A 24,841-nucleotide genomic window follows, 5' to 3' on the forward strand; every position below is an offset into this window, starting at 1 on the left:
TAAAGACACAAAAGGAGGGAGACAAATAGCATTTTAAATTTAAAATAGACCAGCATACAATTTGTGGGAAGCCAAAGAACAACGCATAGGAAGACGGAGTGAGGAAGCTCACAGGAGTCTGGCCGGGAAGTTCTGCATGTGTGTAGCTTAGTCTGCCCGTCGCCCGAAGGCTCTCTCCCTGGGGACAGGCTGACCATCCTGAGTCTACCTCTGTGGAGATTGACAGGGCCACTGCGCTGAGGAAGGGGGACAGGCCTGAGTAATGAACCATTGGCTCTTCCTGCTGTCAGGGGTCCCAGAGAGACAATACTGCCATGGTGAGACATCAGGCATCCCAAAAAGAGCAATTAAAACTCATGTTTGGAATATAAAACGAGGGCTTTCAAAGCATGTCACTGTCACACTTTCTGCAGGAAATACACGGGTTGTTCTTAACACTTAATGGGCAGAGCCGTGGAATCGACCCTGAGCCTGGAGTCTAACAAACTGCCATGTAATTCGGGTTTATCTTGTCAGCTGTGGGCTTGAGAAGAGAGGCAGGTGAGGCTGCCGGAGGAGGAGGAGGGGGAGGAATCCCCAGGGAGGGTCACTGGGGCCACGGCAAGACTAGTGTTGGCTAACCTAAAAAGGGAGGCTCTTAACCAAAAATAATTAACCTAAGACCTGAATCTGAGCTCCTCGCAGCAGCAGCTCCTGCGTGAACAAGGAGTGGTGCAGGAGCTGGGGCAAGAAAGGAGAGTCCTTCAGGGAATCTTCTACTGCGTCAAGAAGGCTTCCCGTGGGGGGTGAGGGGCTAGGGGTGGGTGTAGTTGCCCATCCGCAGGGTGCCCTGGCGCACGGCGTGCTCTTCCCGGTGGGCTTTGAACGCCCTCTGGCGATCTGCCTCGGTGGGGAACGTATCGAGATGCCGGCCCACCTGTGGACAGAGCGCAGAGCAGGAGGGTGAGCCAGGTCTTCCGTGGCGCTCGCCCCTTACCCGCCCCCATTTCACACTCAGAGGCTTAATAAAAATGGCGTTAAGAGGGCAGGAAGTGACAGTGAATGCGTGAGCTTCCTGGTGCTGAGCGGGGTGGGCGGCCTGGGCCTGTCCTTCCTTCTGCCCCGCTCGTGGCTACGGAAGGAAGATGTGTGCTGAGCAGCTGTCACCCAGCAGTGACCAGATCACCGCGCCGTGGGACCTGGTGGCCAGCGCCATCTTTCACACACCACTCAAACACCCTAACAAGGCGCCTTCTCCTGGGGGAACTACTGGCCCTGTCTGTCACTGCCCTCCGGCCCAGTGGCAGCCCTGTAGGGGTCAAGGTGCCAGCCCTCCACAGTACCAGAACCAGAGCTCAAGAACACATCACCTCGCCCTTCCAGAAAGCAAAACAGAAACAAAAATGTTCGAGGAGACAGCTCCAAGGAGTGGAAGCCTCTTCAGTTAAGATTCGACGTGGTCAGTGTCTCAGCCTGCCCCTCCTTCTCAGGAAATGGAGGTGGGCAAAGCCTCCTCCTGTCTCCTGGTGACCACTGTGTCCGCTACATCACCTCCAACTCAGTACCTGAGGGCCACATCCTCCTAACTGGGCATATCCCCTTTAGGGAGCCTAAGGGAGGCACAGGGTAGAGAGATTTGGCTCACTCGCCCGTCGCTGCATCCATCCGTCCATCCATCCATCCTTCCGTCCGCACGTTTACTGAGCCCAACTCTGTGTCAGGCACGGGGGAGACAGCAGTGAACTGCAGAGACTCGGCTCTGCCATCGGGAGCCTTTCGTCCCGTTTCCCAACAATTGCCAGGGGGCCAGGAGTGTGCGGTGAGGACATAGGGCAGAGGTGGGTGCAGGGAGTCTCGAAGGGTGAGCAGGGGTTTCCCCGGCAGGGGGCAGCGTGTACACTGGCCCTGGGGCTCTGTGAGGGTTCAGGAGGGGACTGGGCGGGCGAGGCGGAGGCCAGGGCAGGTTCCGTTTGGATTTGCAGAGCAGCCGGAGGCTCTCAGTGGCTTCAGGATAGAGCAGGACCCATCCCGAGAGATCCAGACCAGGGTGGGCCACCTGGGAGTGGTCAGCTGAGCCCACGGTGCGGTAGGCAGCCTTAGGGTGACGAAAGGTGAGAAAAGCAAGCTGGGGAAGGGAGGAGATATTAGTCGAGGAAAGACAAGGAGGAACTCGTGGGGGAAAGTCTCTGCTTGGGGCCCAGTGGACCTGCCTGGGTTGTGTTTGTCCTTTTACAGATGAGGAAGCTGAGGCCCAGAGCAGAGTTCGGTTCAGGGTTGGCCCCAGGGGGGATGGGTGGCAGAGACACTCTGCTTTAGGACGGCCACCCTCTGAGCTCTAAGTTCTGGACTCTTTCTGGAACATTCCACCACGGCTGCCGCTCAGCTGTGTGCAGGGTGCTCCCCGCACCTCACTCCCTGAGGTGAAGAGGAGGCAGGGGCTGTGGAAGCTTGTCAGAAACCCGTAACAACCACAGGCGATGAGCAGATTCAGTATTCCAGCACGGCCACCTTCTTTACTCCCAGGGGACGTAGACTCTGGGACTCTGGGGACAGTCCTGGACTCTCTTCCTCTGGGAGGAAAACACCCCCACGTTCTTATAGAACGGTCGGTGCAGGTCATTTCAGGAGGTTCACGGGCCCTTCGAGAGTCCCCCTGTGGACCCTCTGTGCCAACATTACCCAGCCTCAGCCCCAGCCTCAGGGGTGGGACTTTTTGGGTCACCAGAATTACCTTGGGGCTCTGGTCACCCAGGGAGGCCCCAGAGCCCAACCCTAAAGCCACTGAGCCCACCGGGGCGGGCCCTTAACAGGCACCTGACGCCCACCGGACCCAGGGCTAAATGCAGGGGCTCTTCTCGCTGTGCTCAGTCACACCGTGATCTTATTCTTGGCTCAATCCCACGTTTCAGGAAAGTCCCCAGGTGGCCTCACTGAAGTTGTAGAGAAGATTGACCCTGTGCAATGAGCAGGTAGCAAAGAGCCCGTAAACAAAGGGCTTCCAGGGGACACCTTTCTGCGCCCTCTGGCAAGTGACTTTCACACCCCCCAGGGCAGCTGGAGATGCTGAGGGAGCCCAGGGCACCAGGGTCCCAGCGCCAGCCAGCCTGGGCCTCAGGTCTCCGTGGTCTTGAGTGACATTCAGATCGGCAATAGTGCTATTTCTGGTGGCCGGTCACCAGTAGTGTCTTTTTGTTTGTTTGTTTGTTTGTGTTTTAGAACACAGGCATTTTAGTCATATGCATGTTTTTCACACTAGTAATAACAATAATTTAGTCTTGCAAAATGTTTAACATTATGTGAAAATAACTTTCTATATTGTTACAATATCACTGCTATTATAATCTTCCTTTTTAAAAAAATATTTTTAGCAGCCTTATTGAGAGATAATGGAGAAACAAAGCCTGCACACATTTTAATGGATACAGTTTGATGAGTTTGGAAATACTCAAACACCCACGAACCCATCACCACATTCAAGGTGACAAAAATATCCATCCCTTCAAAAGTTTCCTCTGCCCTGTCGGTTTTTTTGTTTTTGTTTTTGGTGAGAACCCGTAACATGAGATCTACCCTCCTCGCAAATTGTTTAGTGCACGAAACGGTGTATGCACTATTGTTAGCTGTAGGCACAGTGAAGAACTCACTCATTTTGCGTAACTGAAACTTCATGCTCAGCACAACAGCCGCCCACCTTCCCCGCCCCCACGCCCCAGCCACCACCATGCTCGTCTCTGCGCCTCCTCCGAGCTCCAGGCTCTCCACAGGGAAGTGTGGCTCTGCAGCCACATCTCAGCCATCTCCATACACCCCTCTTCGGCCATTGTGTTAATAGTAGGTTGAGCCGTGACCCCCAAATATATGTCCATGTCCTCACCTTAGAACTGTGAACACGACCTTACTTGGGAAAAGGGTCTTTGCAGATGTAATTAAGGATCTGGAGAGGAGATCATCCTGATTCAGTCACGGGGGCCCTGATCCGATCACAAGCACTTCATAAGGGACAGAAGACACAGAGGGGCAGCCACGTGAAGACGAGGCAGAGACCGGAGTGACGCAGCCACAGCCGAGGAGCACCGGGAGGCGGCAGAAGCTGGAAGGGGGGAGAGGGACCCTCCCCACGAGCCCTCGGAGGAAGCGTGGCCCTGCCTACACCTTGATTTCGGATTTCTGGCCCCCAGAATTGTGAGGGAATAAACCTCTATTGCTTTAAGCCACCGAGTTTGTGACAGTTTGTTACAGCAGCTCAGGACACTAATACAGCCCTCGAGCATGCCCTGGGCAGATGGGCGTGCAGGGTGGTGGGCAGCGCTGCTGCGGAGGGGTCCTAGGCTCACACATCTCATCTCGCAAGGAGGAGGGGGGAGGATGGAAGCCCTTGACCACCCATGGACAAAAGAGAAGCCTGATTAGAAATTTTCTTTTTTTGCAATCTCCATTTACTTAGAAACTTCGCCAAGGCAGAAACACGCATTCACCCATCTATCTAAAAAACACTGATCAAGCACCTACTGTGTGCCAGGGACTGCTGAGCATGCACCCCTTGCACTTCAGAAATCCAAGTTCCGTTTCCCCCTTGGTCTTCTAAGGGGCGTGTTGGGCGTGAGAGCCTCTCTCCGGTGACTGGCCATTCACCGCTGGCACCCACTGTGGGCCGACACTGCGGGAGACAGAAAGCCTGTCGCCTGCGGTCTCTGCCACTGAGGAATTCCCATTCCGAGTGGAATCCCATGGAGTTTTCTCATCCAAGAGGGGCACTCAAGCAAGCGCCCAGCCTCTGTGAGGCAGAGTCTGCTCCTGGCCCGTCCCCGGAGGGACCCATGGTGCCCGGCATTTGAGAAGCGTTGGATCAAGGTCGGCCGGGTGAACAAACGAGTGAATGAGTGAATGAATGATGAAGGAACAAAGTGGCCTCAGGTGGTCCAGCTCCTTGGGCCAGGTGGGACTTGAACTGCCCGGGAAGGATGGAGATGGGGGAGGTGGGGGCTGAGGGGAAGTGGCGTCAGCAGAGGCGGGGGCCGTGCCCCCGGGCCGGCCAGGCGCCGAGCGTGGAGGTGGACACCAGCGGGGATGCTCCGGCGCCTGGGCCTGCAGACTCCTGAACGGGAACGCGAGCAAAAGCTTCCGCCCGGTGGGAGGGGCCTTTAGAAAGAGAAGGGAGATCGGGCCTATTCTGCACCCTCGACGTCCCCAAATCCCAAACCAAAAAACGGAGAGGGGAGTTCCAGTCCTCGCAAGGCCACATAGCTGGGCGCCAGTCTGCAAAATTAGTCCCGAAGGCCCAGAACTGGCGTGTTCGGCCCCTTCTCATCAACGGCAGCGTGGGAATAAGCACAGCCTTGCTATTTGCCAGGTGCTGCGCGTTGACTTCACACAAGCCCGGAATGCCCCAGTGAGGTCGGCACCGTCACTGTCTCCATTTTACAGATGGGAAAGTGGAGGTCCCGGAAGGTTAAGTCACTTGCCCAGGGTTTCGGGGACTGAACCCAGGGCTGCGGGACTTGAGGTCCCAGGCTCTCCGGAGGAGCTCCATTGTCTGCCAGTAAATGCTGTGAGTGAGGGAAAGGAAGTCAGCGCCTGCGAGGTCGTCCCCGTCCCACATGCTCACTCCCCCTCCTGCAAGAGCAGCTCAGCCGCAGATGAGCCTCATTACACGTCAGGCCTCAAGCCCCTGTGTGGTCACGACCCCGCAGACCCCCGGAGTCAAAGGCTGAAGAGCTATGGAGCAAGAAACTCCTTCTGAGATGCTTCTAAATTAAGCCATCTGTGGTCTGTCTCCGCCTGGAGCTAAGAAATTGTCACGGCTTTGGCAGGAGACAGCTTTGCTGAATGGAGCTCTGAGCCGCTCTAAGGTCAACGCAGGTAAATAAGAGTCGGGTGCCACCTCCTGCCAGCAGCCCTGGGAGCCGGTCGGGCGGGGCAGCTTCACCTTGGTTGGCAAAGGTGCGGGTCTCGTTTGAATTTGGAGCATTGCAAAATCTAAATAGCATTGCACAAATGAGACCGAGTGCCACCGCTGTGCAATGCCCTGGAAATACACTGGCGACGAACACAGGCCAGGCCCTTGCTCACATGGACCCGGCAAGATGTCAAGGGAGACAGTCACTAAAGGCACCACACACACGGTTGTTTAATGACAAGTAGACCAGAGCTATTTTATAAGGTTGTGGACTTGGAACCCTAACTCCATCTGGGGGTCGGGAAGGTCTCTCCAGGGGAAAAGGAAGGGGAGGTGTCCCAGGCAGTGGAGATCTGCCAGAGCCCCGAGGCGGGAGGAATTGGGTGAGGTCTAGGGAGCGAGAGCAGCCCCAGAGCTGGGACGCAGGACGGCAGCAGGGCGATGAGTGAGCAGCCACCAGGTCTTAGAAGAGATTTGTACTCGATGCTCCTGGGGAGTCAGGGTCTCCTCCTGGGCCACATCCTCTACCTGTCCCAACTGGATTGGAATAAAAGATTCCCAAAGAATTAGGGTTGGAAGGGACCTTAGGGATCCCCGAATCCAACTCTCCCACACCACAGATGGAAAATCCGAGGCCCACAGGTGGGAAGCGACTCTCCCAGGTCTCCCATGAGTCAGTTCACACCTTGCACCGCCCCCCCCACCGGCTCCATGGTCTCCCTTTGCCCCTGCACCTGGGACCCCACTTTCAATGAGCTCATCTTTCATTTGACTGATACCCTTAATTGTTCCTTTAACATTTCCCTAATTTTGCTCTTAACGTTGTTATTACCTTTTCCCGCTTTCTTTGAGTTTACTCTACTGTTCATTTTCTAGCATCTAGAGTTGTTGGCTTCACTAATTACCTCTTCATCCTTCTTCTCTCCTAATATTTGCATTTATATAACCTAGCATGAGCAACTGTTTCCCTCTAACCTCTTCCAGCTCATCTCACAAGTTTTGACTACATTTTTGCTCAGTCTCTTTTAATCTAATTTCTGTTTGCATTTTTCCTTTGATCCCTAAATTATTTATAAGTATGCTTTTAAATTTCCATAAAATTTTATCAGTCAGGTTTGGTACTGATTCCTAATTCGGTTTCTTTGGTGCCAAAGTAATCTGCACGAATCAGACCCTTTGTTATTTCTTGAGATCTTGCTTTGTACTCTTGCATGGAAAGTCTGTTCCACTTTCAACAGAAAATCCCCATGTGGAATGAACTGGCGCCGTCATAAAGAAGGCGTCCACATGACCTGGGGTAGAGGATAAGATGTGGCCCTTGCCCTTTTATTTATGGGTTCATTATTTTTTATTTTATTTACTTATTTATTTGTTTTTGCGACAGTGTCTTGCTCTGACGCCCTGGCTAGAGTGCAGTGGCGTGGTCACTGTTCACTGCAAGCTCAAACTCCTGGGCTCAAGTGATCCTCCTGCCTCAGCCTCCCGAGTAGGTGGGGCTATGGGCATGCGCCACCACGCCCGGCTAATTTTTTCTATTTTTGGTAGAGATGGGGTCTCGCTCTTGCTAAAGCTGTGTGCGTTCATTATTTCACTCAATGCACATTTATGGGCCATCCACTGTGTGCCAGACACAGTGCTAGGGCCCAAGACACGGTGAGAATTTAGAAGGCTGCTGCTGACATGGGGCCGGGAGACTGGTAATAAAAATATAATGACACAACTAATTATTCAATTAGAGTTATGCTAACATTAAGAGAATACCAGATTCCATAAGAGTTTGTAACACAGAGACTCAAACCCTGTCTGACGGCCAGAGAAGGCCTCCCTGAAGAAATGACATGTAAGCAGAAACTCGGAGCTATGGCAGAGCCGGGCAGGGGAAGTGGTGCGGGGTCCCGCAGCGACAAACAGGCAGAAGGCACGAACAGGCAGTTCACAGAGGGGAAATCTGAATGCCCAACAAAGGGGAAAAGATGCTCAACCTAATGTGTAATCAGGGAATAGCACATTAAGCAAGAAAATACCATTCCATGCCCATCAGGTTGGTATTAACAGTAATAAGTCTGACATCAGGAACTGGAGACATCACACACTACTGCGAAGGGGTTGGTTGGTACAACCGCTAGGAGGGGGGTTTGGCGTTAGCGAGAAAGGCGGGACGTGTGCACGCTCTGCGAACCAACGAGTCCAGGTTTGTATAGACACCCTGGAGAAACTTTCCGAAATATCCACTAAGAGATGTGTTTGAGGAAGCTTATGATAGTAACACGACGATAAACGCTGGAAACAACTGCATGTCCGACACTGGGGTCTGGACGGTCGAAGGTGACAAACCCACAGGGCGGATACTCCGCGTCGGCTGGAATGAACGCTCCGGGAGCCACTGTCCAACATGGTGGCCCCCAGCCACACGTGGCCATTTACATTTCAATGAACTAAAACTAAATAAAATTACAACTTCAGTCCCTCACACCACCCACGTTCCAAGTGCTCGATAGGCGCTCGTGGCCAGCGGCCACTGCAGCGAACAGGGTGGATGTAGAACATTCCATCAGCGAGTGCTGGCGGACGGCACTGCTCCGGATCTCTCCGAACCAACACACGGCGATCTCAAAAACCCAGTGTTTCGTGAAGAAAAGTTACAGAAAACTTACAGAATGGTACATGAGCATGATTCCATTTGTAAGAAAAGCTTAGAACATAGAAGATGATTGCCCGGATTGTTCGAGCATGTGTGTGAGTCGTGGCCTCGGACCCGACCCCAGCGCGGCAGCTGGGCCAGCGGATGCTGGTCACCACTCTTCAGCCACACTCTGGTCCCCCGGCTGGACACCAAGCTTCCTGGTGCCAGGTGTGGGGACCAAGAAGGCAAAAGGGAGGATTTGAGAAAAAATGACCAGATTAAAAACAACAACAAAAAGAAATCTGCGAGAGAGCTAAGAAAAAAATGACAGCCATAGAGCTTTTAGTTTTTTTTTTAATGACAATTGCTCAGGTGACTGGAAGAGAAATTTTGCTGTAAAAGATTGAGAGTCTGTCTCCTCTAATGAGAGGCGCTTGGAAATTATGGAGCAGTCCCAGGTCAGTAATTCCTGTCAAGTTCGGGGCAGCCGGAGGTCGGAGGCCCTGGTGGAACACGAGACATCGGCGGCGCCCAGGCCGGGCGCTCCGCTCTGATGTGGCAGGTTGCGGTTTAAGTAATTAACAAGGGTAACAAGCTCTCCGGAGACATCTGGTTCCCTAAATTGTTATTCTGCTGCTGGCTCCAATTCCTCTGTGGTCCAAAAATAGACGGAACAAGGACGCAGGGCCTGACCCTCCCTGCTGACACATGCTGAGATTTCAAGGAACATCCAGACTCCAGCTCAGACAACGAACTTCCTGCCTCCCCGCAAGGTCCAACGTGGGTTCTCAGCTGGCACTTGCACCAGCCTTGGCAAACCGCGTCGGTGAATGGGGAGGGCCGCGGCCTTCCAGGGTCGGGGAGGGGGCTCCTCACTGGAGAGGAGCTGAGGCTCAGGAAGGTTAGGACACTGGCCCAAGGAGCCCCGGCGGCTAAGCTCCTAAGCGACAAAGCCAGGACAGGAGCCCAGGTTCGTGCTTCACTCACTGCAGGGCCTGTGGGGCTTGCTGGGGCAGAAGAAAAGGTAGGCATTCGTGCCTTTGAAAATAGGAATCAATTTGCTATTTCCAGAAGCTGTACCAATATCTCCAGATCATTCCCGTAGATTAGCTAAGGCCAGTCAGTAGTGGTTGAAATCAAAATTGAACAGTGAAGCTGTTTGCTAGATGCCAGGAGAAAAATAACAGGGTCACACCAGTCCCAAGGCGGGGTGTGCGTCTGATCGTCCCACCGCCTCCAGGTCAGGGCGTCGCGGCCGCTTCAGCTTCTAAGTTCAAGAGGTTTCAGGTGAACGAGAATCAGAGTGGATAATGGGGGCGGGGTGACGACACACCAGACCCTCCATCATCATCCGAGCCTGTATCATGGTGGCCAATTGTCACCCTGCTCCAGCCTCCAAGACAGAATCCGGGCAGTGATCACTCATCTAATTCAAGTGGGCTAGTTCTTTTCCAAGTGGCTTGGCTTTTTTAAAAAGCAATTTTATTGACAAATAATTCATATACCATAAAATTCACCTGTTTAAAGTGTATAAATCAATGATTTTAGTGTGTTCATAGCATTGTACAACCACCACCACAATCTAAGTTTAGAACATTTTCATGGCCCCAAAAAGAAACCTCATGCCCGTTAGCAGTCAGCCCCTCTTCCTCCCCTAGCCTCTGGCAACCACTCATCTTTAACTTCCTATTTGTGTGCATTTGCCTATTTTTGACGTTTCGTATAATGGAATCGTACGACGTATGGGCTTTTGTGTCTGGTTGTTTTCACTCAGCATAATGTTTTCTGGGCTCCTGCAGGTGGTAGCCTATACAACAGCATTTAGTTCCTTTCCACGGCTAAATAATATTCCACTGCATGGACAGACCACATTTTGTTACCCATTCATCAGTGGATGGACATTTAAATTGTTTCTGATTTTTGACCAGTATGAATAATCCTGCTAGGAATGTTCATGTACCTGTTTTTGTGTGGATGTATATTTTCATTTCTCTTGGGGAGATAATATCTAAGAGTGGAATTGCTGAGTCGCATGGAAACTCTATGTTTATTTAGCCTTTTGGAGAACTGCAGAGTGTTTTGCAAAGTGGCTGCCCCATTATTTATTCCCACCAGCAATGTACAAGTGTTCAATTTGTTCAATCCTCGCCGACACTTGTTACTGTCTGTCATTATTATTATGGCCATCCTCGTGGGTACAAAGTCATATCTCATTGTGATTTTGATTTTCGCTTCCCTGATGGCTAATGATGTTGAACATCTTTTTATGTGTTTATTTGTATATCAGCTTTGGAGAAATGTTTATTCATATCCCTTGCCCATTTTTAAATTGAGTTATTTATCTTTTTATTGCTGAGTTGTAAGAGTAATATATATATTCATAGATACAAGTCCCTTGTCTGATACGTGATTTGCAAATATTTTCTCCCGTTCTGTGGGTTGTCTTTTCACTTTCTTGATAGTATCATTTGAAGTATAAAAGTTTTTAATTTTGATAAAGTCCAATTTATCTATTTTTCTATAGTGGGCTATATTTTATTTCCTTTTACATAAATATCATTTTAATGCAGCATAAAAACAAGAAGAATTTTAAGAATACTTAGCAAGTCACTTACATGGCCCCTCCAAGGCAGGGATGGTGAGGAGGTGACATTTCGTTTCATGTATCGGCTCCACTAGACTGACATGGCTGATGGCTGCAATTCCGTTACAAACCATTCTAAGGCTGAATTTAGGCTCGCGAAGAAAGGTACGCAACGGTTGATTGGCAAGGTCTGCCACGGGCACAGGAGGGAGACGGTGCCATGAGTTTGCTCTGAGAGATCAAAATAGAGTCTCCCATGGTAACGATGATGCACCCGACCCCAGGGAGAGACATCCACACGTTCCTCTGCCCTCGACTCCCTCTCCCTCTTCGTGCAACCGCAGGTCACCTGTGCCTGGGATGCCCAGTGGGTAGGTAGGAGCCAGGGGAGATGGAAAGAAAAGAGATGGGGAGGCCAGCGGCGGCTGGCAAAGGCGCCGAGTGGACACCCTGGAGCTTGTTAGTTACAGAGCAGACTCAATTTGGCACGGGCACCGAACAAAATAGGACTAACACGTGCTCCCAGAGTCACCTCGGGGAGGATAATGCATGTCACTTAAAAAAAAAAACGTTCTGCTTTTCAAAACCATTACGTCCTTAAAGAGGGTGCAGAGCAGAGGGAGGAAGCTTTTGGGGGGCGGCCTTAGCCGGGCCCTGCAAGGAAAGAGTGAGCTCCTCCCGATGAAATCTTGGCTGTGGCCCTAAAACTGTCCTCAGCACCGAGCCTGGTGCAGACTGTCCTCTTGCCCGAGCGGTGGTCCGGTGGGCTGTGGGAGTTGACCAAACTCGGGGCACTGGGCTCTCTCCTGCGCCCCCGACGGCTCCAGCTCCAGAGGGAGGCCTGGAAGCCGTCGCACCGCCCACCATCTTGGCCTCGCAACTTGGCCTCTCTTTGAAACCGCAGCCCAGGACGAACGTCACCCTGGAAGCTGTGGTGCAGAGGCCCAATACCAGAGGGAGAGAGACCCCTGCCCATTTCCCCGTCTCCACCCCGGAGCCCCCGTCCAACACAGCGCACACGCGCGCACACGCGCTTGCACGCCACGCACACCCCGGGATGCAAATGATAACCGCCGAGCCATCACTTGTGAAGCTTGACAGAAAATAATGAGAAACACTAAATCTTTTATAAGGTCAACACTCGCCTTAGCCGAGCAGCTGTCAAACAAGAAAAGAATTTAGCGCCGGAGCCACGAAACTTCCATCGGCTCATTAAACCCAACAGGGCCCGGGCCTGGCGTGGCGGAGGAGACGCGGGGCCTTCCGTTTTGTGTCAGTAATTTGCGGCGGAGCAGGCGAGAAGAAACAGCCAGCGCCAAAGGGGCCTGGGGGATGGCTGGGGAATCGTTAGCGCGCCAGGAGCGGCCGCGGCTCCTAATTGGAAGCGTTGGGCATTATCAACGGAGGATTTGCCTCAGTTGCCTGACAGCTGCTGGGCCCGAAATGATCGCCCACTTGTCAGTGTAAAAGACCATTAAAAACAAACCATTTTGATTTAATTGGAGGCGGTGCACCGTGGGGCCAGGTGAGGAGGCTCGGCTCTCTCTCCCTCTGTGAAGGGGCGTCGGGGGTGGGGTGGGAGAGCGTGTGTGTTTTCCAGACTTTTCGCCTTTCAAAAACTGTCTGAGAAAGGAGTGAATGGGAGACGGAGCGAACTTCACAGCGGCAGTGAGGTCTGTTTTCAATGGGCTTGTCAACAAATGCGTGACAAGCTGAGCCGCCAGGAAGGGGGGTTCGCCCTTTTCTTTTTGGAGCCCAGATGATAGGAGTCTGCTCGGCTCTGTGCATCTGGGAGGGGGCCCCGAGGCGTCTGGCTGGAGGGGCTCAGCCTGCACACGGACCGAGGGCTCCTCCAGCGGGCGCCCCAGCTCCAGCCCACCCCTCTTAGAAATAGCAGGAGATGGGAAGTCAGAGCGGGCTCTGATGTTCAATGGAGAGCAGGGCTTTTTCTTTCATTTGAAGCTCCAGTGAGAGCTAAGGAGTTAGTGAAGGGATTATGTTAATGGGACCCTTTGGAGGAGGCTTCACAAATGGGATGGCCCCTAGCGATTTGGGCTGGTGTCTCAGCAGCGTCCCCCGACGCCTGGGTGAGAATCTGGCGTTGCCTCAGTAGGAAGAAGCTGCTCGTGTAGATGCTCCCACCAGGGCAGGTGCTTCCAAGCACACGGAGCATCTACCTGCGTGTAGAACCCGTGTGTGAATCCGGGTGTAGACTCCCTGATGCCAGAGACTGTACATTTTGCATGTTGATTCTCGGTATCGTGTGCGCCATGGGTACTTGATAAATATTAATTGGCTCTTGCCAGATCTTGGGCCTGTGTACGTGTGTATTAATCTCACCCTCATCACAAGAAGCGGCGACCTTATTTGCTGTTTACTGCTTCTTTGACAAGACAACGCATGCAGGACACACAGTGCTGGAGGGGCACGTTAGGGCAGGGGCGGGGGACGCGCCAGCTGATCCCCTTGTCAGCCTGCACTGTTCGTTTTGATGAAGGATCAGGCTGGGAGGAGACACCAGATCCCTGGTGAGTGCCAAATTCCAGAGCTCCGAATTTTGCTGCAGAATTTAGACAATGGGGCTTCCTTAATTACTTTCTCTGGAAATTTACCTGACGATGCTTTCTCAGGTAGCGCAAGGTGGTTATGCAGGCACGTGGTTCCTCGGCGGACAGTCTTTGATTTTGTGCTCGTTTGCAAATCAAGTCCTTTACTGGCTGTCCACATGGTGCCCGTCAGCACCTTATCGCTTATTCACATGGGCTGCGGAGCCACGCCTGTTCCTGCCAGGGAAGCCGGGACACGCTCAGATGTCTGGTGTCCTCAGCCCATTGGGGTGGAGAGCACAGCCCAGTGGGGCTTAGTGTTGTTATTCCCCTTTTATCTTATTGGAATAAGAAGCAGGAAGAATTTTTTCTGGTATCTTTTTAGAAGGAACAGAACCTTTCTGTGGTTGACGAGGCTGAGCCTGTCAGGTCACAAGCAGCACTATTAGAGTGAAGTGTGCTCAGTCAGCGAGGATGTTAACGCCACGTTCTGGGCATTGTTCTAGGGAAACATCAGCAGACAGGAGACCTCCAAAGGCCTCGGGGTCATCTAGTGTAAGAGGCACCCAGTAGACACTCAACGAACCCGAAAGCCTTGGCTGGTGGCTGGATGAGCAGACAGATGGACAGAGGGCTGAGGACGGGTGGGTGGACAGACGAAGGGGTTAGCAGCCTGGGATGAGACGACAGAGCCCCTGCAAATGCACCTGAGATCCAAGCGTCCTGAAGACCCCGTCCGTCTGCTTTGCTCAGCTTAAACTCTAAGTAGAAGAGGTGTTTTATTTTCTCCAACATTTGTACCCTGTCTGCTTCCAAGTGATTTGAAGGCGTCCAGTGAATTGCACACGATGTGAAATGAGATGTTTAAGGGCTGCACAAAGCAGAGGCTGAAGAAAAGCGTAGAGACTCCTGGGCCCCTGAGTGGAACAGATTCTAACTCTTGCTCAGTTTCTGCTGCACGAGGCAAAAAGGAGCTCGTTCCATCACGTCGGCTGTGTCTTTTCCTCAGCGGAAGGGACAACAGTCGCACGGCAGGGTCATCACTCTCTAGCCGAGTGACCAGGGGCCTCAGCTTCTCACCTGCGAAGCAAGGGCCCCCTACCCGTCCCACGGGGTCATTGCCAAGGCCCTGGCACGGTGCCTGGCACACGCGGCAGGTGTTCCAGACATGGTAACTCGTACTGTTATTACTGCTATTAGTGGTACACAAGTCTGACTGCAACTTTCTCCTGAAATTGCCCTCCAGCAAGGAATTGTTACACAGGTTTTTATACTAAGTGATTCAAGTGGCACGATGGCATCGTCAAGCACAGTTTTGTTTGAAAATATGTACAAATGCAGTTCAGACTGACAGGTGTCCTGTAACTGTGGACAAGTGGGGGCCGGCAGAGGTCCCGGCACCTGGGCCGTCGGCTGTCCCTGTGGCACCGGGCTCTGCCTTCCGCCCTTCAGAACTCTGCTCTCAGAGACAGTCAGGAGCCCGGCCACCTACGAGGAAACAGGATCTGACTTCGGGAACTTGCAGGGCTGTCAAGGAGAAGGAAGAGCAGGGGACTCCACGGGGCTCCAGAAGTGAGAAGCAGAACCGGGAGGTGGAAGGTTGGAGGGGCAGGGTTCAGCTGAACTTGAGAAAGAGCTTGCTGTGGATTGGGCGTGGCACCCTGGACTTACAGCCTCCAGATCTGAGAGAAACACATGCCTGTTGTTGAAGCTACTCGGTCTGTGGAATTTTGTTAGAGCAGCCCGAGCAGACCAAGACAGAGGTTCCTAATCGTTGGGGCTATTTAACAGACGGACCCGTCTCCAACAGGCCCATTTTCTTTTGAAGGCCCAGTGTGCTTCCTATCAAACTACGAAAGTGCACCCGCCTGGCATCTAAATATATACTTTAAGCGTAACTGTGGAAGAGTGGAGTTGACATTGACCCTGGGAGCTGCTTGCTAAAAATGTAGGTTTGGTGTCTGCCCCAGACCCCCTGGGTCAGGATCCTGGGTGGAGGCCCAGAGTCTGCATTTTAAACCTCTCCTCAGAGGACCCCAGACACAGCCCAGTCTTAGAACAACTCCCCTATAGGAGCAGACACTCAGGCCTCGCCCAGCCCAGGGGCCTGCTGCTCGGTGACCTTCCCCTATCCAGGCCCGTGCCAGGAGCCTCACACACAGAGGCACCTGGCCCCCTCTCTGTCACCGTTCCCACTTTACAGATGCAGGCCGGGCCCCGGAGCGGGTCTGCGTGGCTTCCCAGCCCACAGCCTCGGCCCTCCTGCTGGGCTCTGTCTTGCCTGCCCCTTTTAGTCCAGCCAGCCTGAATCCGGCATCAGCGGCCTCTTTCCTCTTTAACCTTGGGGCCAAACTACACTTTAAAAGATGCTCTAGGTTTTACCAAGGTCTAAAGGCTTTCAGGGCAGTGGGAAGGTTAGTTTATTGCAAGGACTTAAATCAGCCAGAGCAGGGCTGGCCACGACCCTCTGGACACCCATAAAAGCCTCATTCCTGACCGCCCTTTGCTTTCCTTCCCAGGTCCTGTATTTGGGCCCCTGGCCCCTGACCCCAGTTGCAGGTCCTTAGTATTTATCGGCAATTCCAGTGCCTGAGGCCTGGAAGCAGCCAGCCGGGGGCCAAGTCCCCGCTCGGCCACTTGCTAGCTGTTAACCTCAGGCACGTGACTTTAACCTTCCAGCTCAGCCTCCTCGTCTCAGAGACGGGATACTCAGCTCTACCACGCGGGCTTATCGAGAGTAGAGACATGAGATGCAGTGATTCCCAAAAGCACGCAGGCTGGCATCTAGGAAGGACTTGAGGTGTGTGGGCTGTGGATGTTGTCACTGCTGCCACCTGGGAACTCCACCTTTAGAATAACTTCTTCCTTCTACTCTTCCAGCCTCCGGTCAAACTACCCAGTTTTTTTTCTTTTGCACCATTCTGAGGCATCGTTTCCCAGGACTTCTTCTAGGAGAGGAAGGGAAGAGGCCAGAAAAACCTCCCCTGTACGTCCTCCCCAGCATGTTCCCGGATTCCAGGGCACGTCGCGTCTCCGAGGGGAAGCAGCGAGGTCGCCTGTGTCGCTTGCGGCGTCTCGATGCATTTCACCTGCACTTCCGCCAGAGTCCAGTTTGAATGAGCCCTGAGTTTACCCCAGGAAGCCATCTAATGTTGCTCCTCGGCCAGGGCCTGCAGCTTTCCATCCCATCACACAACCCGCGTTGGCGTCGGTGACAGTGGGGACACTCAGAAACCCGGGGCCAAAGGGATTCGAGGAGATGCTGAGGAAGTCATTCCAGGGGTGGAAGATGTGGCCCGAACTCTTCCCTGAGCCAGTGGGATTCTCCTTAGCTCACTGAGGATTTATTCTCTTGGGGATGAGCTGGAAGCCGAAGGAAGAAATTGGGGACCCCCAAAGGCTCATCAACTTCCCCAAATTCCACCAGATGCTTGCTGTCTCCAGAGATTAGAAATATATAACTGATGCCCAAACCAGCTGCCTTACTCTGTTTTCTGGTTGATGTTCAATACAAAAATTGAAATATTTTCATACCCGGGGGGGAGGAGAGCCTTCTGAATTGGACTGAAAATCCCCTGGAACTGGAAGGATTCAGGGGGTCCGCTGGAAGGGCCACCCCCGGCCCTCTCTTCACTGTTGGCCTCTGGAGACGCCACCTTTGATGCCCCAGACTTCTGGTGCTGCTCTGGGAACTTGGCTGCTATCCCCTCAGACCCACGCCTCCTTCCCCTTGTCCCTGGCTCTGGCTATTTGTGACTTGCCAGCATTTGAGCAGCAATGTCACCTCGTGAGCAGGTGCCTAAAATTTCCGTACCTCCGAGGTGCCAGATTATGTAAAACCAATGAAGCGGCTGCTTTTATCCCTTCGGCGAGTCAGCTCTTCTGCATACGGATCGATTTATAACGGGGGTGTCTGTATTTAGGGAAGGAATGTCAACTGCATCAGGGCCTCTGAATCATTCTTCCTCTTGCCCTGTTTCCGCGTGTGACAGATTCCATTCCTGCACTTGGTGCCCTACGCGGAGACATAGGACGATTCTTATTCTGATGCAAGAGAGCAACAGGATTCTTAAAATACATCGCTGTGCAGAGTCCCTTGGGAGGGGCAGCAGATCTGGCATTGTCCCTCTTGGGTCTGGAAAATGTGACTTTGGGGTCGGACACACCTTCATTTTAGCAGGGCAAGCCCTTCGGAGAGGCGCAGGCCACAGGGTGGCCGGGCAGGGAGCCTGCTCCAGCAGTTTAACAGAGAGTTAACTTTGCAGCCAGCTATGATTTGCACGAGAGCTTAAAGGTGGCAGAGAAAACCCTTTTCTTAGATTCAGCAGCTTTCGCTAATCAGCTGCATCTCTGGGTGTCACTGCTTGGCTGACTGCTGATATATTTTTTTCCTCCGTCTCCTGTTCTATTAGGGAGCCAGGGGCCCAGGAGACCCGAGGCAGGGTTAGTCTTCCACAAAGAGAGGAGTCTGATCCCAGCATTCGGAGCACACGAGCTTGTAAATCAAACGGTTAGCTTAATAGCTTGGGCCATTATTCTAAAGCAGTGGGGCTGAAAACAAAAGCCAAATGAAAATCTAGACGATTTGTTCATACTTTAGTGACCGAATGACTATGTAATGTCGGTGGGCGTCAGGGCCGTGGAGGAGACACGCGGCTCTCTCCTGTGGGGGTGGGGTGGAGACCCCGTGTGCTCGGGCAAACCCCCTTCTAAAACGGATGTTGGAGAGCGAGACTCTGTCTCCAAAAATAAGTAAATAAATAAATAAAATGAAATGGATGTTAGGTCTCCAATGATAACGTGGCTTTGGCCGTGCAGACGCAGGCTCCGGCCGTCAGCAGACCTGGCTGCTGGGCGCGGCACTGGCCTTCACGCTGGCCGGAAACTGAGCGCAGCAGCCAGGCTGGGCCGGCAGCGAGTGAGCGACTCGTGAGGCCTCGGCAAGAACCGGGCTCGACGGGGGTGAACACTGGGAAGAACAGCTGGGGAGGAAGCAGAATCTCTACCCTTCGGAATGTTCTTTAAAATAGCCTTGCTGGCTTTGCGAAAGTTGCGTGCACTCATGGCAAAAATTCCAACGACGCAGAGAAGAGCATCGGAGAGAGTAAAACTCAGACTCGACCTCACCCCGCAAAGATCCCCACTGTTACTACCCGGGGCCCCCCCCGGTGTCTGCGTCCATCCTGCAGACAGTAAAGACGCTTGGGTGCTGCCACCGGGGGGGTCACGCGCACAGACTCTTTTGCCCAGTAACGGGTTATTACAGTGTCAGTGAGCGAGATCGAAGCCGTGGTTTTCCGTGGCTGTACGATATCTCACTGTCCAAGTCCCCCAACGTGTCTCTCCACCGGCGACATCCAGTCTTTCCCCGTGGTCACCAGCGGCACCATAAGCACTGGGGAGCGTTTGCCCCTCGGTCTTTGGGCAGAAGGAGGAGCCATCTGCTTCTCAGGGCTCACGCTTAGGCGGCCGTAGACCAGGTGGCTCCGACAGCGTCACTCCTGAGAGCAAGGGGCTGCTGTTCATAGCCGGGCCTCTCAGCCTCCCGGGGGAGGGCGGCCTGGGTGGCTGGGGGTCTGGACCTGCCTGGGAGGAACCCTGAGGTTTCCACAGAAGGCACGTGAGCGGGGCCAGTCCACAAGGACTGTGCGTAACGGGGTCATCCTCAGGGAATCGTCCCACCCCCTGAACTCAGGGCTGCCAGCAAAGGTTGGTGTCTCCCGACCATTTCAGGCTGTGAATACTGGACACCGGGGGGTGCGGCTTCTTCAAACTGCCCCGTCTAGCCGTCCACCTGTGCAGTCACCTGTCCATCTGTCTGTCCATCTCACCCCATGCCAGTGGCCAGCAGCCCCACAGCAGCCGTAAAACCTGAGTCTGGCTCGTTCACCACCACATCACTGGTGCCGAGAACAAGGGGCTGGCGCGATGGTGCTCATGGGAAAGATTTCTGAATGAGTGAATGAGTGAATGAGTGAATGAACGACCACCACGGCCACCCTCTCGGCAGCTGCCATTTATGGGTGGCTAACATGGGCCGGGCACGTTGCTAAGTGCTGTACACTCGTGTGCTCGGCACATCCTCCCAGCAGCCCTGCCAGGAGAGCACTGTTAGCCCATGTTATGGAGCAGGAAGTGGGTCTTAGACAGGTAGAGCCACCTGACAGGTAGGGAGTGGCGAGATCACCACTCGCCCCGTCTGGCTGACCCTGGAGTCACGGGCACACGCAGACTTACCCCGCAGCTTCCCTCCTCCCTTCCCGCCGGCCGAGCCATCTGCCCTGCAGACCCCAGCCCACCTTGCCAAGGGGCAGGAGAGAGTCCCCCTGCCCCGGGCACCGAGAGCACGGGCCCAAACCCGGGGCTGGGAAACGAGTCCACGTCTCATGCACACATGGGAGCGAGAGGAATGGTCTGAGCTCTTCCCCCTGCCAGTTCACTCTGGGTTTGGGGTCCACACCTCCAAGAGCCCCCATTCCCTCCAACATGGCTCCGTGGCCGGTGCACTCAGAATCACGGAATCTTGAATTAGAAGGGACCCTCGAGAACTGGTCCTACCCCCTCATTTCAGATGAGGAAACTGAGGCCCAGAGACCCCCCAACCCCGTCCCCATCCCAGACACCCGTGGCAGTTGCTGGTGGCACAGACCGGACAGAGGTGCAGGCATTGCCCAGTGGCCCTGCCTGCCTGGAGGCACCCACACGGAGGGACGCGTCCTCTCCCTTCCCTGGTCCCTCTCCGCTCTCGACTCCGTAAGCGGTCCGCACAGGCCGGAGTGGGGGTCTCCGCGGCCCCTGTCGCAGGGGCAGCCCCCTCGTGGCTGGCTGAGTGGTGCAGAAAGCCGCGCCCTGCCTGCTGCTTTTCCGTGTGAAAGGTGTTTAATTATTTCTGACAGAGTTCAGTGGCGACATCTGTTCGTGAGCGGGGAGAGTCCATTTAGGTTATCCATCACCGTGACAGGTTCAACTTTTTTGGAAGCGCTTTTCCTTTCATAATGGGGCCGGGGTGGGGGCGGCAGATCAGTGGCACACGAGGCACAGACAAAGACCCTCCCGGGGCTTCGCATGTGACAGGCCTGTGGGCAGCTACCCGGGCCTCTGAGCCCGCACCCGCTGTGCAGCTTGGAGGGGTGGTGGGTGCTTGGGTGTGCGGGTTGGGAAGGGGCTTTCATGGGGTCTGCGAAAGGCTTGTAAATTCTTCTGTCATTCTGGGCTCTACCGGTCGTCCATTCTTTGGTTCACTCATTCATTCATTCCACAGACATTGACTAACCCCCTACTCTGTGCCAGGCACCCTGCTGGGCTCTGGGGACATGGTCCTTGTGGGCTCACACTTTCTGGGCAAGGTGAAAAATCGTCCGGTTAATTAATTAATTGCAAAGTTGACAAGTGCCTCGATGGGGAAGAAAGGAGCCCTTTGGTGGTGAGAAGGGGGCTGGACATGGGGCCTGGAAGGGAGGAAGGGCAGCACGCCCCGGGGCTGGAATGGATCTGGGATCCACCTCTTTCCCCTCTGAGCCTCAGTTTCTACATCAGTACAATGGGGCCATGATCGCTGAGATAATGCTTGTTCAGTGCCTGGCACATAGTAGGGGCTCAGTAAATACCTTTTGTTGGCGTTACTTCCTGGCAGGGCAGGGAGGGCCTGAGTGTGACATCCATAGCGGCAGCACTCTGGGTCTAAGGGTCCCTGCCGGGTTGTACAGGGCAGCGCCTGGGGAGGAGCCTGCTCTGGAAGTCCCTGGCCTCAGGTTCCTGACTATAGGATGGGGGTGAGGCCTGCAGCTTTAACTGCCAGGATCCTGTGAACATCCTTGGGAAAGATGACAAACACCCAGTTAGTACCGGGCTTGCATTTTTACCATCTTCCTTGTTATTTCTGTGGCACGATGGGGCGTGCGTCCTGGCTGGGCCCTGCCATCCAGCAACCCCATGTTCCAGGCCCCACCACTTGCCGGGCGAGGAAGGCGCTAACCCGGCCTCTCAGCCCTACAGCGGAGTCGGGTGCTCGCTCTGAGGACGCAATGCAGTTACACGCACAAACGGCTTCGCACGGTGCCTGGCGCCCAACGAGAGGTTATTATTACAGGTTTGCTGCTGTTCGTGACAGTGTTTTAGAACAATCTATGGGCTGGAAGAGACTCGTGCTCAGCTGAGTCAGATCCCTGTTTTGAAAATAGAAGCACTTTAGTTCATTTCTGCATTTGGGTTCCTACGCTGGGCCAGGCGCTGTGGGGACACGGCAGGAGCCCCCAGCACAGGAGTGTCAGTGTTGCCAGGCGGGGAGACGACCTGAGCCTCCTGTGTCCACAGCCTCGGACTCCAAACAGAGACGAGGGGCTGGGAGGGGCCGTGGGGGCAGCTCATGCCATGGAGCAGTGGGTGTCCGTGATGGCAGGGGCTGTCACAAAGGAGCAAGGGAGGAAAGGCAACCGCAGGGCCAGGACAGAGGCCGTGGACGGAGTCCGCTGCGTGCGAGAGAGAGGAGCAGAGAGCAGGGCTGTGGTTTGAAAGGGCAGGACACAGGGCGAGACGGAGAAGCCAGAGATGAGTCTCGCTGTCAGGGTGGCCCGGGTGGTGAGAGGGGCTCTAAGGCTGACTCCCACCAGCTCTCGAACGGCCCTCGGCCCTGTTCTTCGCTTGACATTTGCTGCGTGTGAGGTGGCAGCAGGCTGACGGGCGGCAGGGCGCATGGTCACTGACATATGCTGGCGGAGGCCACTTGGGCAGGAGCTGCGAGGCTGCGTCGGGGGAGCAAAGCAGGTTTCTCCAGCGAAGCTCAGCAGCTTGTTCAAGTGCATTAGGCTCAGGAAGGCACTGGCCCCTTCATTGTCTAAACTGCAGTTTAACTCGACACAGCAGCCAGGCCGGGCTGGCCAGGAACATTGCTTTGTGCACCTGTCTTCCCGGGGCCAGGTGAGTCCCTTGTGGCCTCCTAGAAAGGCTCCCTCTGCCCAAGCCGGGCACACACGGCTCCCCACCCATCCTGAAGCCACTGTTCCCCAATCTCCTGGTTCCCTTTCTCTGCACAGTGCCCCCGGCTCTGACGTTGTTCCAGCCCTGCTGAAAGCTGCTGAAGACGCATTCCTACCCCAGGCACCACAGGGCGCCACGGCTGCGTGAGCACCAGCTCAGTTCTGAAGCTGGAACACGGCTGGCTCCCTGGGTCCTTACCTAGGTCAGTCTGGGTGCACATGATGCGCTTTTGCCAGTCCCCAGGGGACATTTGCTGCCCCCACACACCAGGGACACCTCCCTGTGGGAGGTGTAGCGCTTGTGGGCATGTGGCTGTCTTGCATCCCAAGTTCCCGGTGCAGGACGTGGTGCACTGCCAACCCCGTCACAGGAGGGTTTGGCCAGACAGCCTCTGCCCCGGTGGACAGCCACCCAGGCTCTGCAGGCAGGCGTCTGGGCTCGGCCCAGGACTCTGGCACTTGGCAGCGTTCAGCAAGTCCCTGTCAGTACCACGGGCCTGACAGCGCCCCTGCTTCCATGAATGTGAGGAGTCACTGAGAGATTCAGGTAGGGCTCGCCCCCTGGCCCTGGGGACGTGCTCCAAAAGTGTCAGCTATTGCTACTGCTATGGTTGTGGTTTTGTTGTGCTAACGGAAGGTAAGAAGCCCACAAAACTCCTAGACAGCAGGTAAGGACTAGGCAGCGTGAGCAGCGCCGGCACCGGTGCAGGAGGGGCAGGTGAAGGCGGCACTGACCTTCTGGAAGTGGGGCATACGCCAGAGGGCGTCCGGCCTCGCGGGCGGCTTGCACTTGCGCAGCTGGCTGCTCCGGGTCTCGTACAGCTTGCCCAGGATCACCTGCAGGCCAGGGAAGTGCAAGGGGAGACGGTCACCTGTCTGTATGGACCGGAACTCGCGGTGCGACAGACTCATGGGTCACTTCCCTCCTGGCCCCAACCCTCTCGGAGGCTATTTCACGGCCCCTGATGCCCTGGCTCTGCCCCTGGCCACAGCTCAGTGGACCAGGGGCTGGGATTACAGGCTGCCCTGAGTGTTCCAGCTTCCGATCTGGCTTTAGAACACGTGGGGCGCTGGCATGCGGCCACTCTGAAGTCAGGAACTGTGTCCTAGCCATCCTTGAAATGTCGCTCTGTGGCTAACACAGCCCCAGTGGTTCGTAGGGACTCCGTGGTGTTTGAACAAAGAAACGTTTGATTTGAGGGGTTACTGTCTCTTGGAGCAGGTCCTCGCCATGGCCTGCTCTCAGAGGAGGAAGAAGGGCTCCTTTCCAGGAGGGATTCAGGGCAAGGCTCAGAGCCATGAGGTCTCTGCAGGTGGGACTTTGGAGGCACAGAGGAAGCCCTTCTGCTCCTGAGCTGCGTGCTTGGGCCACTAACGGTGCCAGCAAGTTCATAATTAGTGTCCTGTAGCTCATGGGGCTGGTCGTGGACTAAGTTGTGTCCCCCCCCAAATCATGTGTTGAAGCCCTAACCGCCAGTGTGACCATATTTGGAGAGAGGGCCTATAAGGACGTAATCAAGCTTAAATGAGGTCATAAGGGAGGGGCCCTGGTCCAAGAGGACTGGCGCCCTTACAAGAAGCGGCAGAGAGATCAGCACTCTCTCTCCACCACGTGAGGACACAGCGAGGAGGCGGCCGTCTGCAAGCCAGGGAGAGAGGCCTCAGAAGGAACCAACCCTGATGTCACCTTGATCTTGGACTTCCAGCCTCCAGAACTGTGAGACGATAAATTTCTGTTGCGTGAGCACCATAATCCGTGGTGTTTGTTACAGCAGCCCAAGCAGACTAAGGCAGAGTCCAAGGCCTCCGGCCTCAGAGTCAGCTGGGGAAGAGCGTTGGCGGGTTCAGGCTGTTCGTAAGACAATGCAGCAGCCATACAGATCTTGGAGCGGGAAGAGCCCAGAGAGCTTGGTTCAGCCAGTGTTTTCTGAGCACCTGCTGTGCGCTAGGTGACGGGTTCCACCTTGGCATATTGAAAAAGGGCGGAGGCAAGACTGTCTCTCTGACTTCCCCACCGTTCTTCCCTGAAGCAGGACATAAAACCTGGGAAGGACTATCAACCTTCCCCTGAAGCAAGTCGTAAGACCCTCATTCGGGAGGTGCCCTCCCCATACCCAGAGGAAAGGAACATCCTTGCCGCTGAAGACACAGAGTCACAAAGAAGAACCTGCACAAACAGCTGCTAGGGCCCCAGTTTATTGCCATCAGATCATACTATTTGTCCAGTGCTCTTTCTGC

At 54.5% G+C, this 24,841-nt stretch overlaps 1 protein-coding gene across 1 annotated transcript in view; it reads right to left on the reverse strand.

Annotated features, from left to right (window-relative positions):
- Window positions 1-793: 793 nt before the first annotated feature.
- LOC105806559 (chromosome unknown open reading frame, human C9orf171) overlaps window positions 794-24,841 on the reverse strand; it is a 124,336-nt gene continuing 100,288 nt past the window's right edge. The window contains exons 5-6 of the mRNA XM_012639700.1: window positions 23,339-23,440; window positions 794-916 (exon numbers count right to left, since the gene is read on the reverse strand). Of these exons, the coding sequence (XP_012495154.1) occupies window positions 794-916; window positions 23,339-23,440 (225 nt within the window). The remainder of the gene's footprint in view (window positions 917-23,338; window positions 23,441-24,841) is intronic.

The sequence above is a fragment of the Propithecus coquereli genome, unplaced genomic scaffold, assembly GCF_000956105.1.
Source record: "Propithecus coquereli isolate 6110/MARCELLA unplaced genomic scaffold, Pcoq_1.0 Scaffold142, whole genome shotgun sequence".
Lineage (NCBI taxonomy): Eukaryota > Metazoa > Chordata > Mammalia > Primates > Indriidae > Propithecus > Propithecus coquereli.